This window comes from Scyliorhinus canicula, chromosome 12 (genome assembly GCF_902713615.1).
Source record: "Scyliorhinus canicula chromosome 12, sScyCan1.1, whole genome shotgun sequence".
Lineage (NCBI taxonomy): Eukaryota > Metazoa > Chordata > Chondrichthyes > Carcharhiniformes > Scyliorhinidae > Scyliorhinus > Scyliorhinus canicula.
In genome coordinates this window covers 153,304,947-153,324,856 of record NC_052157.1, presented here as the reverse complement: position 1 = coordinate 153,324,856, position 19,910 = coordinate 153,304,947, and the positions used below count along the sequence as shown (strand labels likewise).

General features: G+C 50.5%; 1 protein-coding gene across 1 annotated transcript in view; it reads left to right on the top strand.

Annotated features, from left to right (window-relative positions):
- LOC119975205 (multidrug and toxin extrusion protein 1-like) overlaps window positions 1-6,739 on the top strand; it is a 73,180-nt gene extending 66,441 nt beyond the window's left edge. The window contains exons 15-17 of the mRNA XM_038814818.1: window positions 3,334-3,428; window positions 4,669-4,750; window positions 5,947-6,739. Of these exons, the coding sequence (XP_038670746.1) occupies window positions 3,334-3,428; window positions 4,669-4,750; window positions 5,947-6,152 (383 nt within the window). The 3' untranslated portion in view covers window positions 6,153-6,739. The remainder of the gene's footprint in view (window positions 1-3,333; window positions 3,429-4,668; window positions 4,751-5,946) is intronic.
- Window positions 6,740-19,910: the final 13,171 nt, after the last annotated feature.

Genomic DNA, 19,910 nt, shown 5'->3' with positions numbered 1-19,910 from the left:
CATTAATGGTGGTGGTGGTGGTGGGGGGGGGGGGGGGGGGGGGGGGGAGCTTCTGGGTAATGGTAGGTGGCTAAGGGCACAGCTGGGGGTGGGGGGGTGAGCTTGTGGGTAACGGTGGGCGACTCAGGGACAGCATTGGCTCGGTGCGTTCCTGGACAGTGCTCAAAGCAGTAGTCACAAGACACCAAAAATAGTGTCCAATAATAGTGTATACGAGTCGAGGCGATGGGAAGAATTGCCTTGTCCTCCTTCAAAAGGCCCAACACTCGTTCATTGATTATCATAAAGTGTAGACAGTGGTCGTACGGGTGGAATTTCTTCACTCAGAACATCACGGCCAAGTCCTCTTTTTCAATTTGCACATTGCGCCGTTCTGCCTCTGTGAGGATTCAAGATACCGCGTGTAATCAGTCGCTCAGTGCCATCGTCCATCGATGGAAAAGGACTGCCCCTGCTCTGTACGGTGAGGTGTCGCACGTTAGTGCCGGCGGTCTTGTAGGACTATACTGTGCCAAGATGTTGGACAACAGCAGCTGTTGCTTCACTTTAGTGAATGCTTCATCCCTGTGGTGCCTGCCACGGACTCTTCTGGTTCTTCTATCACAATGCTCGCAGGGACACCCGTGAGGTGGCTAGCTCGCGCTTAAATTTCCCACAGTAGCTGATGAGGCCAAGGAACCATTTCAACTTAGTCCTGTTTCGCGGGGTCAGCGCCCCTTTTATGGCTTCTACCTCCTCTACAGGGTGCAGGCTGTCTTTATTGATGTGGTATCCAAGATACCCGATTGAAACACGCAGCTTTTCCCTTGAGGTGGACGCCTGCATCAGAGAATCGCCACAGGAATTCCTCCACGTTTGCCAGGTAATCTTTGTCAGTAGCTCCTGTGATTAATAGATCATCCAAGTACGCTGCCACCCTAGGCAGCCCTTGAAAGATATTTTCCAATACACACTGGAAAATGGCGTACACCAATGAGACTCCAAAAGGCAGGTGAGTGTATTCATAAAACCCCTTATGGAAGTCGATAATGAAATATTTCCTGGATGCAGTATCGAGCTCCAGCTGGAGGTACACATGGCTCATGTCCAGCTTGCTAAATGTGTGGTTTTCCAGCCAGCTTTGTGTAGAGGTCTTTGATGTGTGGCATGGTGTACCGGTCAAGGTGAGAGGCTCTGTTGACAATTAATTTATAGTCTCTGAAGGGGTGGACCGACTTGTCGGGCTTTAGTACTGGAACTACTGGCGCAGCCCATTCCACAAACTTGGCGTATGATGCCAAGTCTCTCCAGCCACCCAAGTTCAGCCTCTAGCTTGCTGAGCAAGGCTTAAGGGATTGGTTGTGCTATGAAATACTTAAGCAGGGCCTCTGGAAGTACTTAGATTTCTACTCTTGCTTCTTTGATTTTGCTGAGGAGCCCTTGAAGTAACTCAGGATATTTCCCGATTACTTTGTATAGGCCACCAGGTTGCATTTTGAAAATTTGCTGCCTGTCCAATTGAATATTTTGCAGCCAGTCTCTGCCTTGGAAACTGGGTCCTGGCCCTTGTATGAGGACGTGTCCGACTGTCCTGTCCATTGGTGACTGGTGTCACGGTAGTTCCTCCGATTCGTAGAGGCTCCCCTGTGTACACGGTCAGCCTGGCTTTGGTGTCTCGCAAGCACAGGGGCGTGATGTCTGCTCAGTGGCCCCTGAAGGCCTGTTCCCCTATAACGGCGACAGCAGCTCCTTTGTCCACTTCAATTTCCAAAGGGTGACCGTTGACCTGGAATTTAACTTTGATAGGGGGATCTTTGGAGGTGGTGATGCAGTTCAGCTGCATTAGTTCATCCTGTTTGGGCCGGTGTATTTGCAAGGCCCGGCCGTGAGATGGCTTTGGCCTCTGGCCTGAACGGTACATGCACTGACAATTCTGGCAGCCTTCCTTTGGATGTATCCTTCGGCCGCAGGTACAGCTCTTCCAATTGTTCCCCAATGTCCTCTGGGCAAACTACCCTAACAGTCCTGGAGTTTCGCAGACTTCGAGCCACATCCTTGCAAGCCATGGCTGAGTGGTGAATGGGTGGTAGGTGAGGCGTGGAGGTGCTATATACGGGGAGCCCGGTTTTCCTTTCTGGGAGTCATCCGACATCGAGCATCGCTGCAGTCCATTGAACCGTGAAGTTCCTGGGCCCCATTTCTCCGCATTTTCCAGGAACAGCGGCAGCTCTGTGGCTCTTTTAAGGTCCTGTGGGGGTTCTGCAAGCAATTTTGGGTCGCGGCATTGTTTAGCCCGCATACCAGTCGGTCCCGCAGCATCTCTGGCAGGGATGGTCCATATTCACAGCGTTCCGCCAGTTTCCTCAGCCTGGTCAGGAATTCCGTTGCGGGTTCTCCATGGATTCTTCTGGCCGTATTAAACCTGCACGCTGGAGAATTAGCGATGATCCGGGTTGTCGTGGTTTGCCACTAATTCTACCAGTTCATTCAAAGATTTTGAGTGCGGGGCGGCTGGGTAACTCAAACCCTTAATGATGCCGAACATTGGGGCTCCACTGGAATGCACTGCCAAGTGAGGTGGCTCAAGCAGATACGTTAGCGACCTTTAAGATTTATCTAGATAGACACATGAACAGACGGGGTATAGAAGGATACTGGCGGTTGGTCTAGATAGGACACGTGATCGGCGAAGGGTTGGAGGGCCGAAGGGCCTGTTCCTGTGCTGTACTGATTTTTTTTTGTTTGTTCTTTGTTCTTTGTTCCACAAGTGGTCAAAAAGATGACTTTTTTTCAGTCAGCACTTTTATGCCATTTGCATGATAGAAATAACGCATTCTTTCAGCATATTGAGGCTCGTCCTCCATGCCTGCATCGTACGGCTTGAGTGCCCCAAATATTGGCATCCCCGGGTTCTCTTCGTACGTTTCCTCACCGGAGTTGTTGTTTTGTTTCAAGCAGGGCTGTCCATTATCCCGGTCTTGCCGCTCATCACCACGGTAGTAATCCAGGAGACACGAAAATGGAGGATTAGACAGATTATTCTCAGTTCAAATGTAAAGCCGCACCCAAGGCACACAGCACACGTGTCCCAGCCCAGAATGAACACAACAACCGGTCCGTGTCTGGGGCGGCGGTGAAAGGACTCAGTAACGTGTCCCACGCTGGGCGGGCCTTTGCCCATTACCATGGGAACTCTTAGTCCCCGAGCCCCCGCGGGGAGATTGATGACTGATTCCCCGTGGTCCTAGTGAGGCTTATCACACTCTCCGAGAGGAATTGGAAAGGGGATCAAATGTTGGGAGGGAAGCTTAGCACTGTTGCCTCGAAGCTTACTGCACCATGCCTATTTTGCAGGTTTTTGGTACGGAATGGTCGTCTGTGTGTTTTGCCAGTTTACTTTCTATCAGATAGTGATTTGCCGAATGAATTGGAACGAAGCATCCAATCAGGTAAGAGCAGAAAATAGAAGTTCAAGATTGCGGCAATAATTTCTGATATTTTTCATCTTCTCTTCTCTCCCTTGGCCCGAGTTTTCCAGCCGTTGAGATTCATTTTCCCTGCCAGCAGTGCACCCACCTCCCCCCCGCCACCGCTCGCCGGTTTCCCGGCGACATGGGGTGGCATCGTGGAGAAATCCCATTGACAAGCGACGGGGAGTATAGAATCCCATCACTAGTGGGCGACACGCCTCCAAGAAACACTCGGCTGGGAGACAAGTGAATCCAGCCCCTCGTCTCCTCCCTCCATGTGTTTTTAAATATAAATTTAGAGTACCCAATTATTTTTTTCCAATTAAGGGGCAATTTAGCATGGCCAATCCACCTAGCCTGCACATCTTTGGGTTGAAACCCACGCAGGCACGGGGAGAATCAGCAAACTCCTCACGGACAGTGACCCAGGGCCGGGATTCGAACCCGGGTCCTCAGCGCCGTAGGCAGCGGTGCTAACCACTGCGCCACATGCCGCCCCCTCCCTCCATGTTTGACACCAACTGGGAGAGGAGGCAGTCAGCTGCTCTCTCAATATCACTCGTCATCTGGGGGGTAACTAAGAGAGCCTCTGGGTTACTAAACGGCCATGTTGCCTACCTCACGATGCTAAAATGTCTGCTATTCCCCCCCCCATCACTCTGTGGCACCATGCACTGGAACGTGACACTGTGCCTCCTTGCCATATGGTAAATTGGGCAGAATGTTCCTTCTTGAGGTTGGTTTTGACCCTTAACAGTCTCGTTAAAAATTAAACGAAGAGGTCGACCTGGTAGCGCAGCAGGTTCACCTCTGCTACTTGAGTTTGAATGTAACTCAGGTCGATGTGTCCTGGGGTGCCGTACCAGAACTAAAAGTTCTTTTAGCAGGAGCACTGCGAACTTTGACCCCAATCCGGTCCACAGGTCAATCTGACTCTTATACAGTGCCTTATACATCCGCCTGAAAGGGAGGGCAAGGCCTCATGTTTAATACTTCATCTGAAAGGCAGCACCTGTGACAGTACAGCACTCCCTCAGTGCTGACCCGGAGCATCTGCCTCACGTCTTTTGTGCTAAAGTCCTTGAACCCAAATCTTTCTGAATTAGTGGCCTGCTACCCACTGGGCCAAAGCTGGTTCATAATATACACCGTGAGCAAAGTCAAGATGTGTAATGAGGTAGGCTTTGGATATAAAGTCTATCCTTTCCCTTTATTTAAGGCTCTAATAAATGCAGGTGTGAAGAAAGACATGGGGCCCTCTCACAGCGCCTCTGGTGGCCAAACTGAGAATATCTCTACAGGTATGAACAATTTTATGCCAACCTTTAATAACACTATTGAATTTTGCAGCATAATGCTTTTTTTCCATATGCAATTCCATTATAGACGTGATAATGGTTCCTCGTTCAGCGTTTTCCCATGTTGCGTGGGGTGCCCACAATGTAACCTCATATCAACCATCGTTTCTGAATTTAGTGGGTGTTTTTTAATTGAAAAAATATAATTAAATGCCCTTCCTGCTGTTAGCCCTCCCATTTACCCCTTCTGGGGATCAACACCCATACACGCTGGTTTGCTGACACCCAGATATTGGGTTCTTTCATAGCCAGCCAGCCCTGTGAACGGGACCTGAACCATCTAACTCAGAGGGAGGAGAACTACCTATCGGGCCGCTCCACCTCTATTAGAAATACAATCATAAAGGTTTCTGGGCAGCACGGTGGGCACAGTGGTTAGCGCTGCTGACTCACGGCACCGAGGTCCCTGGTTCGATCCCGGCTCTGGGTCACTGTCGGTGTGGAGTTTGCACATTCTCCCCGTGTCTGCGTGGGTTTCACCCCCACAACCCAAAGATGTGCAGGATAGGTGGATTGGCCACGCTAAATTGCCCCTTAATGGGAAAAAATGAATTGGGGACCCTAAATTTATAAAATAAAATAAAAATAAAGGTTTCTCATGGGTACTGCTGTACTAAACTGCGCGTCGTGCATGATTAACAATGTACATCCATGCTTAATCTCCCTTGACCTTGCAATGTGGAGTGTAGCCTTCAGGTGAGCTGGTGGTATGAGGCAGGCGATAATTGTACTCCTCAGCAATATAATTTATCCCAGTTAAGCACGTGTCTGCTAGGATTGGGGGGACCGGTGGTGGGGTGGGGTGTGGGGTCGTAGTGGCGGGTTAGGCTACGCCCACAGCCATGTTGTACGGTGTGACCGACGCAGGTTGGTAGCCCTGTGCATGCGCGGCCCGGGACCCGGTCATTCCCTGGCCGTTTTTGCCGCAATCCGTGGGCATTTCACATGGCACCGGTGCTAGCCCCTCACCGGAATAGGTGGGGGGGGGGGGTTTGCGTCGATTTTCCAGTCGTGAAACACCCATGGGTCCCAGACCGGCGTCGGCACTTAGCCGCAGAAACAGAGAAGTAACACTCGATCTTTTAGCTTCCTGGTGCAATATTGAACTTACAACACTTCACTATCATTTTGCTTTATAGAAGTCCACCCGGGAAACATTGCAGTCATTGAGGTCGGTCCGGTGGAGAACAACGTTGGCACCGGACATCTGAGAGGGGAGAGCTCTGGCCCAGAAACGATCGTTCAAGAAATTTTATCTGTGAAACAACTGATCATTCGTCGTGGCCTAGCCTTCCTTTCGGGACCACTCATCCTGGCAATTGGACTGTTGCTGAAGACCATGTAGACACCAAGAGACTTTGCAGGGACAAACAGGAATATGGGTAACTTTCCGTGGCCCTGGGAGCGGCAATGTGAGGCTTTGACCAACAGACTAAGGAAGACTAAAGTTTGCGTTGAACTGCAGACAAATTGGGAGATTCCAACTTTCGGCCAATAAACAGGGCGGCATTCAGAATCTTCAGCATTGAAAAGATACCCAAGGATCTGATGGACTGTTCACATTCCAGTCAGGCACACGCAAGTCATATTCACCTTCACTGCTTGGGCAATGAATTGATGGGTGCAGATTAGCTATTTGTTACAGAACTTGCCCGATCTTCAATGAGAATTGAACAGGTTCTGCAACAGGAATGATGAAATGACTCCTGCCAAAATTGGGAGAGCTGTTTCACAGACTGGTCGACAACCGAACACTATCATACTCATGGAACCATACCTTACAGACAATGTCCTCGGCGCCACCCCATTCCTGGGCACGTCCTGTCTTGCCAGCAGGACGGATCTAACAGAGGGGGGCGGCGCGGTGGTATACAGTCAGGAGAGAGTTGCCCTGGGAGTCCTGAACTTTGACTCTGGACCCCACTCTGGACCTAGGGCGGCATGGTAGCACAGTGGTTAGCACTGTTGCTTCTCAGCGCCAGGGTCCCAGGTTCAATTCCCGGCTTGGGTCACCGTCTGTGTGGAGTCTGCACGTTCTCCCCGTGTCTGCGTGGGTTTCCTCCGGGCGCTCCGGTTTCCTCCCAAAAGACGTGCTTGTTAGGTGAATTGGACATTCTGAATTCTCCCTCCGTGTACCCGAACAGGCGCCGGAATGTGGCGACTAGGAGATTTTCACGGTAACTTCATTGCAATGCAAGCCTACTTGTGACAATGAAGATTATTTTTTTTTAAATGAAGTCTCATGGCATCAAGTCAAACATGGGCCAGGACACCTCCTGCTGATTACCACGTACCGCCCCCCGCCCCCCCCCCCCTCCCCCCACCCCACCCCTCAGCTGGTGAATTGGCACTCCTTCATGTTGAACTCCCCTTGGAGGAAGCACTGAGGGTGGCAAGGGCACAGAATGTGCACTGGGTGTGGGGACTACAATGTCCATCTCCAAGAGTGGAAAAATGCCTCCTCTGTATGCTACCTCATTATTGGAGTGCCTTTTCAACAATGAAACAAAGTGAGTGTCTGCATATTAGAGTTCGGAGGAAAGGCCGACCAACCAGACTGATTTTGTGAAGGTACCCAACTAGTTGGCCACATTGGGACAACAGCCTCTGGTACTAATGGGGCCATGTCTCTAAATTCTTGCCTTCCTTCCTTCCCAACAAATAAACCTTTACACTTACTTATAATGAAATGTTTCCATTATTATCTTTTCCATTTTCACAGGGGATACTATTTATGTGGCAAGATAATAAATCCGAATGCAAATATTCATGGGCACAATAACATTTCAAAAGTATTTGATTGGCTGCACACTGTTTTGAGACACTATCAGGATGTGAAAGATGTTATTTACATGCAAGTCCTTTCCCTTTTTTCTTTGCACTGAATGCCTTCCCTTTACTTTCTGAGACCAGTAATTACCTGCACAGATCTGTGTGCTGCAATGTTAACCCTGTGAGGTGAGTTGAGTATCTGAACACATGTCCCAAGCAGCTTTAACACAGTCATGGGGCGGAATTCTCCGTCTCTGCGGCTAAGTGCCGAGGCCAGGGGAATTTCACAACTGGCAAATTGGCGGGAACCCCTCACCGATTTCAATACCGGTGAGGGGCTAGCACAAGTGCCGCATGAAACGGCCACAGATCGCGTAGAAAGAATGGCCGGGTCCCGGGACGCGCACGCGCACGGCTGACGACCTGCAGCGGTCGCGCCGAGCAACATGGCCCTGGCCATGTGCTGACCCGACCCGCAAACTGCCCACCCCCCTGACCAGCCCCCACCAGTACCCCCCCCCCCCCCCCGGCCCTCGCTGAAGTCCCCCCGACCTGCAGCACGGGTCCCGACCGTGTGTGGCGGCGCTGGACACAGTCCGCAGCCACCACGCCAGCTTCACGATTTCCGTGCAGACAGGTGTCCCACGCCGTCGGGAACTCGGCACATCGGGGGCGGAGCATCGTGCCGTGCTTAACCATGGTGCCGGTTTGGAGGGGGTTGGGACTCCCAAACCGGCATCAAACCGAAGTTGGAATGGATTCTCCCTCTGATCGCCGATTACAATATCGGCGCCGGGCAACGGAGACCACCCTTGGAATCAACCCTATGTCAGGTCTTCCCAGTAAAGGAGTGTCACTCGCAGTTTGTGGAATCACACACCTACAAACCTATGACAGGGGATAACAAACTGGGTCCACGGAAACCAGGGACCCATGGGAACCTCCCAGGGAGTCTGTGGCCAGCCAGACACATGTGAAAAATGCTGCAGAGCCAGCTTCTGACGGGTCAAATGTGGACAGAGAAGGCCCAGGAATGGAACTCGGAGCGGATGCCGGAGCATGGTGAGGGGTGCTTCAACGTGGGCCTCAGAGCAGGGGCCCTAGGAGTGGGGGGAGGGGGTGTCTCAGAGCATGGGAGTTCAGAACTATGAAGGGAAAGAAGGCAGGTAGGGGTTCAATGTCATATCGATGCCTTTGACTCGCCTGCCTCACCATCAACTCAGTCCATTTTGGAAGACCGCCCCAGCGCGCTGTGCGCACACTAGGAAACTATCTTGACCCAATTGCACTCCCTGAAAACTCCTCGCCCCTTCAAGTCGCCAATGTACCGCAAATGTACCTCGGGACATCCTTTCCTGCAGCGTATGAGGTAGACAACGTTGACCGAGTGGCACGAGTATCGCACGAGTATGTAATGCGGTACATTGGCTAGACCGTGCAGACGCCGCGACGACGGGTGAACGGACATCGCGCGACAATCACCAGGCAGGAATGTTCCCTTCCAGTCGGGGAACACTTCAGCCTCGATCTTCAGCGTTCTCCAAGGCGGCCTTCAGGACGCGCGACAACGCAGAATCGCCGAGCCCAGAAACTGATAGCCAAGTTCCGCACACATGAGTACGGCCTCAACCGGACCTTGGCTTCATGTCGCATTATATTCACCCCCCCCTCCCACCATCTGGCCTGGGCTTGCGAAATCCTAGCAACTGTCCTGCCTTGAGACAATTCATACCTCTTTAACCTGGGATTACCCCTCTCTCCAGTTGCACCGTCTCAACCTGTAAAGACTTAATTACCTGCAAAGACTCACATTCAAAGTATTATCTTGCATCGTTGAATTTGTCTGTATATGTGTTTGTGGAACCCACCTCTTCATTCACCTGAGGAAGGAGCTGCGCTCCGAAAGCTAGTGATTCTAAATAAACCTGTTGGACTTTAACCTGGTGTTGTAAGACTTCTTACTGTAACTTGTGTAGAACTATTCTAGTGTTACCCTAGTTATCCGGTTTTAAGGGGTCTCAACTCAGGACACCCCCCTTGACTATGCAGAACCTCCTTCTTTGACCTGTCTATGTGTTCTTGTCTATGGATCATGATGACTGGATCCTCCCCATCCCACTACAAGTTTCTCTCCAGCTCCCAGTAGATGCCCAAACCCTGTTGTTGTGTTTTTTGTGTTGCTAAATTCAGGATGGTTGGCGTTGTGTTCACAAAGACCACAAATAGCTTTTAAATTGAACAAAGATATACATTTATTAACACTACTTAATTGGATTTGAATTTTAATATCAATTGAATTAATTGGATTTTATTATACTCCTGTATAATGCACAGTTGATAATAAATCTACACTCATCTACTACTAATCTCTACACTATTACATTAACTATGATCTGCCCTCACTCACACTATCTTTCCTTCAATCTGTACTCTAGCTCTCAACTCCCCGGCGACACCTCCCCCCCCCCCCCCCCCCCACTCCCCGCCCCGAGGTGGCATCATGACTTTGTAAACCACGACTAAATGGCCTGGTATAGGCGTCGCTGGCAAGGCTGGTGTATCCCAGGCCCCTGGTGAATTGCGAGAGAGCAAATTTAAATAAGCCCAATGTGCTCATTTAAATATGTGCGCCTGGTTCTCGCCCTGCGCGAGCGCGATTCCGTTGAATCTCGCGACACGTTTCGAGCGTGGCAATTCCTGACGGAGGCCTCTAGCGTGAATCAACGGTCCCTCCCCGACGCCAAGTCGGGCGAGACGAGGCCGCTGAGTTGCGCTCAAAGTTTCAAGTCCGTTTGACTCTTGATCGAAGAGGGTTGTGCCGGGGGGGTGAAGATGGTTCCCTGTGTGCTGGGGTGGCGATTACATATGGCACCCACACCATTGGGTCGTACAGTTGATTGCGGTGTGGGCGAATCAGAGATGAGGAGAATTATTTTGCACAGCAGGTTGTCAGGGTCTGAAAACATATGGAAACAGACTGAATGTAATAACTTACAAAAGATATATACAGGGAAAGATTAAAAGTGGAAAAGGAAAGGTTTGCTGTGGGGACAGAGAAGGTGAGAGTCAAATTAGACAATTGGCTCAAAAAGGCACCTCCTTCGGTGCTTATGCAATCCCCAAAAGTGACAACAACTTTGATCATGTTAAATAAGTAAGTAATTTAGAATGCCGGTTGAACAATTCCTGGTTCTTTCACTTGTTTTCCTTATCACCTGACAGTAGCCGATAGCTAAGAGTTTATTTTACATTTCAAAGTTCAAATTAATCTTGGTAAATATCTAATGAGAATGAAACTTTGCTCTGATCAAGAACTCAAGGTTACAAAGCAATAATTTTCTGAGCTTTAATTCGCAGTCTAGTTGATAATTCATTTCGGAACTCGTCATGGAACTGGGTGACAGAAAACACCTCCAAAAGCTACATTTTGCCCAATCATGATTTGACGTTTATATCTTCTTGCCGTCACAGGAAATCACAAGATATCAGGCGGGGGGGGGGGGGGGGGGGGGGGGGAGGTATGCAGTGGGGAGGGTGTGGCGTTTAAATGATCCTAACCCATTGAGCGGAAAGTGCCTACGGTTCAGCAAGGGTCGCTTGACTAAATCCCAGGACCTTTTACTCCCGTTACCCCACCCAAAGGGCGAAAAGTCTTCACGCCGAAATTTCCCCACTATCCAATTAAGCCACACTCTCCCTGTTTTAACTGTCGCGTTAAAGTTCAACGGGTTTTCCGGATTTATTCTTCCCATACCATTTGCTCTATGTTTTCCCTCTGAGGTAGGCACAACTAATTGGCCGTCTTTGAAAGACTGAATTGGTCCCGTTCCACCAGACTTTGCAGATAAATTCATAGAGGCATAGATTTTTACAGCGCAGAAACAGGCCCTTCGGCCCAACTTGTCCATGCGCCCAGTTTTTACCAATTGCCTACATTTCGCCCATATCTCTCTACACCCATCTTGCCCATATTACTGTCTAAATGCTTTTTAAAAGACAAAATTGTACCCGCCTCTACTATTGCCTCTGGCAGCTTGTTTCAGACACTCACACCCTCTGTGTGAAACAATTGCCCCTCTGGACCCTTTTGTGTCTCCCCCCCCCCCCCCCCCCCCTCACATTAAACCTATGCCCTCTAGTTTTAGACTCTCCTACCTTTGGGAAAAGATGTTGACTACCTACCTTATCTACGCCCCTCATTATTTTATAGACCCCTAGAAGATCACCCCGAAGCTTCCTACGCTCCAGAGAAAGGGTCCCAGTCTATCCAGTCTCTCCTCATAACTCTAACCGTCAAGTCCCGGCGGGATCCCAGTAAATCGTTTCTGCACTTTTCACCCTTTACTTATGTCGTTAAGCCAATTTTGTATAAATTGACTATCTCATCCTGGATCCCTTGAGATTTAACCTTATGCAACAATCTACCATGAGGTACTTTACCAAAGGCCTTGCTGAAAGACATCTTCGACTGCATTTCTACCTTCTTGGTTACCCCTTCAAAAAACTCAATCAATTTCGTGAGACATGAATCTAACCCATGATTTTCTACTCACCAAGCCATGCTGGCTGTCCCTAATCAGCCCTTGCCTCTCTAAATGCCTGTAGATCCTGTCTCTCAGAACACCTTCCAACAACTTACCCACCACAGACGTTAGGCTCACGGGTCTGCAGTTACCAGGCATTTCCCTGCAGCCATTCTTGAACAAAAGCACAACATTTGCTCCCCTCCAATCTTTACCATCTTACCTGCGGCTGTCGACGATTCAAATATCTTTGCTAGGGGACCTGCAATTTCCTCCCTAGCCTACCACAAGGTCCTTGAATATGTCTATAAAATAATGAGGGGCAGCACGGTAGTATTGTGGATAGCACAATCGCGTCACAGCTCCAGGGTCCCAAGTTCGATTCCGGCTTGGGTCACTGTCTGTGCGGAGTCTGCACATCCTCCCCGTGTGTGCGTGGGTTTCCTCCGGGTGCTCCGGTTTCCTCCCACAGTCCAAAGATGTGCAGGTTAGGTGGATTGGCCATGATAAATTGCCCTTAGTGTCCAAAATTGCCCTTAGTGTTGGGTGGGGTTACTGGGTTGTGGGGTTACTGGGTTATGGGGATAGGGTGGAGGTGTTAACCTTGGGTAGGGTGCTCTTTCCAGGAGCCGGTGCAGACTCGATGGGCCGAATGGCCTCCTGCACTGTAAATTCTATGTCTATGTTTCATCAGGTCCCGGGGACTTATCTACCTTGATGCACTTTAAGACTTCCAACACTTCCTTCTGTGTAATATTTACACTCCCCAAGACATCACTATTTATTTCCCAAGTCCCTAACATACATGCGTTTCTCAATAGTAAATACCGATGAGAAATATTACTTTAGGATGTCCCCATCTCTTATGGATCCGCACATAGATGACCTTGTAGATTCGTAAGAGGCCCTACTCTCTACCTAGTTACTTTTTTGCCCTTTATGTATCTGTAGAAGCTCTTTGGATTCTCCTTTGCCTTAGCTACCAAAGCAACCTCATGTCCACTTTTTGCCCTCCTGATTTCTCTCTTAACTCTACTCCGACAACCTCTATACTCTTCAATGGATCCACTTGATCCCAGCTGCCCAAGCATGCCATATGCCTCCTTCTTCATTTTGACCAGGGCCTCAATATCCCGAATCATCCAGGGTTCCCTACTTCTTCCAGCCTTGCCCTTCACTCTAAAAGGAATGTTAACCCTGAACACTGGTTAACACACTTTTTAAAGCCTCCCACTTCCCAGCCATCCTTTGCCTGTAAACAGGCTCCCCAATCTACTTTTGAAAGTTCCTGTCTAATGCCATCAAAATTGGCCTTGCTCCAATTTAGAATTTTAACTTTTGGGTCAGACCTATCATTCTCCATAGCTATCTTAAAACTAATGGCATTGTGGGCCTGGCCCAAAGTGATCACTCACTAACACTTCTGTTACCTACGCTTCCTTATTTCCCAAGAGGAGGTCACGTTTTGCCCCCTCTCCAGTCGGCCATCCACATACTGAATGAGAAATTCCTTCTGAATACACTCAACAAATTTATCTCCAATGCTCTGGCTATCCCACTCAATGTTGGGTAAGTTAAAGTCTCCAACTATTACCACCCTATTTTTCTTGCAGCTATCTGTAATCTCCTTACATATTCGCTCCTCAATTTCCCGCTATCTGGGGGCCGAGAGTACAGTCGTATAGTAAAGTTTTTATTTTTCAGTTCTACCCATATAGACTCAGTGGGCGAACCCTCAGCTATGTCCCTTCTCAGTAATGCCGTGATATTCTCCTTAATCAAAAACGCAACTCCCCCTCCTCTCTTGACTCCTGTACTATCTTTACTATCGCATCTGTACCCATGAGCATTGAGCTGCCAGCCCTGCCCCTCCCTTAGCCATGTTTCAGTAACAGCTATCATATCCCAGTCTCATGCACCCATCCATGGCCTGAGTTCATCTGCCTTGCCCATCAGGCCTCTTGCATTGAAATAAATGCAGTTTAATCTAGACGTCCCTTGCTCTCTGCCCTGCTTTCTCAGACCATCTGTCCGGTCATGTTTTGTAATCTCTCTGTGTTTTAGTTATCTGAACCTTACTGGACCCATTCACTGAGTTCTCCACAGCCTCTGTACTCTGTACTGTGGCCCTTTTTGATTTTTGACTTTGGTTTCCCTGCCTTTCACTTTTCTCCTTACTGCCATTTGTTTCTGTCCCCACTTTAATTCCCTCTGACTTCCTGCATTGATTCCCATCCCCCTGCCACGATAGTTTAAACCATCCCCAACAGTGCTAGCAAACCCTCCCCCAAGGACATTGGTTCCAGTCCTGCCCAGGTGCAGACCATCCAGTTTGTATTGGTCCCATCTCCCCCAGAACCGGTTCCAATGTCCCAGCAATTTGAATCCCTCTCTCTTGCACCATCTCTCAAGCTACGTATTCATCCTACCTATCCTGACATTCCTACCCTGACTAGCACGTGGCACTGGTAGCAATCCTGAGATGACTACCTTTGAGGTCCTACTATTTATTTTAACTCCTAACTCCCTAAATTCAGCTTGTAGGACCTCATCACATTTTTTACCTATATCGTTGGTGCCTATATGCACCACCATAGCTGGCTGCTCCCCCTCCCCCTCCAAAATATCCTGCAGCCTCTCCGGGACATCCTTGATGCTTGCACCAGAGAGAGAACATACCATCCTGGAGTCTCGATTGCATCCGCAGAAACGCCTGTCTGCTCCCCTTACCATTGAGCCCCCTATCACTATAGCACTGCCACTCTTTTTCCTGCCCTCCTGTGCAGAAGAGCCAGCCAAGGTTCCATGAACTTGGCTGCTGCCACCTTCCCCTAGTGACCCATCTCTCCCAACAGTAACCAAAAGGGTGTATCGGTTTTGGAGGGAGACGACCGCAGGGGACCCCTGCATTGCCTTCCTACTCCTCCTCTGTCTGGTGTTGCCCATTTCCTATCTCCTTCAGTAAATGTTAACTGCGGTGTGACCAACTCACTGAACGTGCTATCCACGACTTCCTCAGCATGGTGGATGTTCCAAAGTGAATCCATCCGCAGCTCCAGAGCTCCCAACATTCAATCCCATGTGTCCGTGAGGTGAAAGTTGTGGTTTTGTGGGTATTTCCTCTGAGTCTAGTCCATTAGAAATATTTGAGTGGAAAGTCTAGCTGAGCTCTGAAGGAATGCTACATTGCCGTCTGATGAGTGAGACAACATTAAGACCACAAGACCAAAAGACCATAAGAAATAGGAGCAGAATTAGGCCACTCAGCCCATCGAGTCTGCTCCGCCATTCAATCATGGCTGATATTTTTCTCATCCCCATTCTCCTGCCTTCTCCCCATAACCCCTGATCCCCATATTAATCAAGAACCTATCTATCTCTGTCTTAAAGACACTCAGTGATTTGGCCTCCACAGCCTTCTGCGGCAAAGAGTTCCACAGATTCACCACCCTCTGGCTGAAGAAACCCCTCCTCATCTCTGTTTTAAAGGATCGTCCCTTTAGTCTGAGATGGTGTCCTCTGGTTCTAGTTTTTCCTACAAGAGGAAACATCCTCTCCAAGTCCACTCTATCCAGGCCTCGCAGTATCCTGTAAGTTTCAATAAGATTCCCCCCTCATCCTTCTAAACACCAACGGGTACAGACCCAGAGTCCTCAACCGTTCCTCAAATGACAAGTTCTTCATTCCCGGAATCATTCTTGTGAACCTCCTCTGGACCCTTTCCAAGGCCAGCACATCCTTCCTTAGATACAGGGCCCAAAACTGCTCACAATACTCCAAATGGGGTCTGACCAGAGCCTTTTACAGCCTCAGAAGTCCATCCCTGGTCTTGTATTCGAGCCCTCTTGACATGAATGCTAACATTGCATTTGCCTTCTTAACTGCCGTCTGAACCTTCACATCAACCTTAAGAGAATCGTGAACAAGGACTCCCAAGTCCCTTTGGGCGGAAGTCTTTTTTATAAAAATAATTTTCATTCAAATTTTCCAACAACAAATTTTATCCCAACAACGAAAAGAAAAAATTAATAACGCCACCAACCAAACAAAAACAATAAATTAACAATAAGAAAGAATAATAAACATAGAACCATAAGAACAAACCTCCATAACGAACCCATAGCCCCGCCCCCCCCCGCCCCCCCACCCCCGGGTTGCTGCTGAAGTTGACCACCCTCTAATGCTCCGCCAGGAAATCAAGAAAAGGCTGCCACCGCCGGAAGAACCCTTGCACCGACCCCCTCAGGGCAAACTTGACCCTTTCCAGTTTAATGAACCCAGCCATGTCACTGACCCAGGATTCCGAGCTCGGGGGCTTTGCGACCCTCCACTGTAAAAGAATCCGGCGCCAGGCTACTAGGGACGCAAAGGCCAGAATACCGGCCTCTCTCGCCTCCTGCACTCCCGGCTCTGATGCTACCCCACAAATAGCGAGCCCCCAGCCCGGTTCCACCCTGGAGCCAACCACCCTGGACAAGGTCCCCGCCACCCCCTTCCAGAAACCCTCCAACGCCGGACACGCCCAGAACATGTGGGTGTGATTCGCTGGGCTCCCTGAACACCTGCCACACCTGTTCTCACCCCCAAAGAACCGGCTCAGCCTGGTCCCAGTCATATGCGCCCTATGCAGCACCTTTAGCTGGATTAGACTAAGCCGTGTGCAAGAAGAGGAAGAATTCACCCTCCCCAGGGTGTCCGCCCGCGTCCCCTCGTCAATCGCCTCCCCCAGCTCCTCTTCCCACTTCGCTTTCAGCTCCTCCACCGAGGCCTCCTCCCCCTCCTGCATCACCTGATAAATTGCAGAGATCCTACCCTCACCGACCCACGTCCCCGAGAGCACCCTATCCTGAACCCCCCTTGGCGGTAATAGCAGAAACTCCGCCACCTGCCACCTAACAAACACCCTAATCTGCATATACCTAAAGGTATTCCCTGGGGGGAGACCCCACTTCCCCTCCAACTTCTCTAAGGTCGCAAACTTCCCGTCTAGGAAGAGGTCCCCCATCCGCCTGATACCTACCCTATGCCAGCTCAAAAACCCTCCATCTATCCTCCCTGGTACAAACCGATGGTTCCCCCGTATTGGGGACCAAACCCAAACCGAGGCCTTCACTTCCCCCCTGTGCCTCCTCCACTGCCTCCAGATTTTGAGGGCAGCCACCACCACCGGACTCGAAGAGTACCTTGCCGGGGGGGGGGGGGGGGGGGGGAGCGGCGGCAACGGGGCCGTCACCAACGCCTCTAAACTCGTGCCCACACAAGACGCCGCCTCCATCCTCTTCCATGCGGCTCCCTCCCCCTCCATCACCCACCTACGAATCATTGCCACGTTCGCAGCCCAGTAATACCCACACAGGTTGCACAGTGCCAATCCACCCACCTCCCTGCCTCGCTCCAGAAATACCCCCCTCACCCTCGGGGTCTTATGCTCCCACACAAACCCCGTAATACTCCCGTTAACCCTCCTAAAGAAAGCCTTTGGAATCATAATGGGTAAACATTGGAAGAGAAACAAAAACTTCGGGAGCACCGTCATCTTAACCGACTGGACCCTGCCCACTAGGGAGAGTGGCAACACATCCCACCTCCTGAACTCCTCCTCCACCTGCTCCACCAGCCTCGTGAAGTTTATCCTATGCAGGGCCCCCCAGCTCCTGGCTATCTGGACTCCCAGGTATCTGAAGCTCCTCTCTGCCCTTTTCAGTGGGAGCTCCCCTATCTCTTTCTCCTGGTCACCCATATGCACCACGAACAGCTCACTCTTGCCCACATTGAGCTTATAGCCAGAGAAGTCTCCAAACTCCCCGAGAATCCTCATCACCTCTGGCATCCCCCCCGCCGGATCCGCAATGTACAGCAGTAAATCGTCCGCGTACAGTGACAGCCGGTGCTCCTCCCCCCCCCCCCCTCCCCCCCCCCCCCCCCCCCCCCCTCCTCCCATCCCCGCACAATCCCCCTCCAGTTCCTCGATTCCCTCAGAGCCATGGCCAGGGGTTTGATCGCCAACGCGAAGAGCAGGGGAGACAAGGGGCACCCCTGCCTCGTCCCCTGGGACAATTGAAAGTCCTCCGACCTCCTCCCATTCATCACCACGCTCGCCACCGGAGCACTATACAGCAACCTCACCCAGCTAATGAATCCCTCACCAAACCCAAATCTCCTCAACACCTCCCACAGGTAGCTCGACTCCACCCTATCGAAAGCTTTCTCCGCATCCATCGATGCCACTATCTCCGCCTCCCTGTCCCACCGCCGACATCATTATGACGTTAAAAAGCCGCTGCACATTGACATTCAGCTGCCTCCCCTTCACAAAACCCGTTTTGTCCTCGTGACTGACCTGCGGGACCACATCCTCCACCCTCCCGGCCAGTATCTTGGCCAGCAGCTTCCCGTCCACATTGAGGAGCGAGATTGGCCTGTAAGATCCACACTGGAGAGGGTCCTTATCCCGCTTCAAAATCAAAGAAATTAATGCTCTGGACATCGTCGGGGGGAAAAGGCCCCCCCCCCCCCCCCTTACCTCATTCAGGGTCCGCACTAACAGCGGGCCCAACAGGTCTGAAAACTTCTTGTAAAATTCCGCCGGGAACCCATCAGGCCCCGGTGCCTTCCCTGACTGCATACGCCCCATTGCCTTGATCAGCTCCTCCAACTCGATTGGGACCCCCAGACCCTCCGCCCGCTCCTCCCCCACTCTCGGGAAATGCAGCTTGTCCAAGAAGTGGTCCATCCCACCCTTCTCCCCAGGGGGCACCGACCGGTACAACTCCTCATAAAAGGTCCTGAACACCCCGTTAATGCCCCTTGCACTACGCACCAGACTCCCTCCTACATCTCTAATTCCCCCTATCTCCCTCGCCGCCTCCCGCTTCCGGAGCTGGTGGGCCAGCATCCGACTTGCCTTCTCCCCATACTCATATACCGCCCCCTGCGCCCTCCTCCACTGCGCCTCCGCTTTCCGGGTGGTCAATATATCAAACTCCGCTTGGAGACTACGACGCTTCCTCAAATTTGGGCGGAAGTCTTGTCTGGCATCTCAAGTAGATGCAAAGGATCCTGTGGCACTGTTTCAGAGAAGAGTCAGGGAGCACTCCTGGGTGTCCTGGCTCTTGTTTCTCCCTCGACCAGTATCATTAGGAGACGGCTGGCTGTCAGAGCTTGCAATGTGAGAACTGACTGGTGTATTTCCCGCATTACAACAATGACTACGTTTCAAAAATAGTTCATTGCCTTTAAAATGCTTTGGGGCCTCCTCAGGTTGTGAAAGGCACAGTATTGAACACAAAACACGTTTTCTCCTCTGCCTCATCCTCATGTCTTTTCTGCGTCTTGGTCAATTGGGCTGCCGGCCAGAACGCCTTGCTGTATTACCATGGTAACCCTCCAAACTACATTCCACCACTTGAGCTCTATTACTCAGCAACCTGTCCACTTTGTTACTCATGGTTCTGCAGTGACGGAATGTATTAATTTGTAATATTCCACATCTCTTTCAATTGCGCTCTTTAGCTGTGACGTGATTTCATTCGCAAAGCACGGCAATGCCAAATAACACGGTGGAGAGTTTCCTTGGTATGAAGGCAGGACTTTCTCTCCACAAGGACTGTCCACCCAACACCGTCATGGATAGATGCACCTGCAACAGGTCGATTGGCGAAGCCAAAGTCAACTATTTTCTTTCTGAAGTGTTGGCTAGTGTGGTCTTGAGAGATGAACAGACACTTCCAACACTGATGAAACTTCAACTCAGTTTTAACTAACTTCTAACTAACTAACACACGATGACTGTGGGTTTACATGATGCT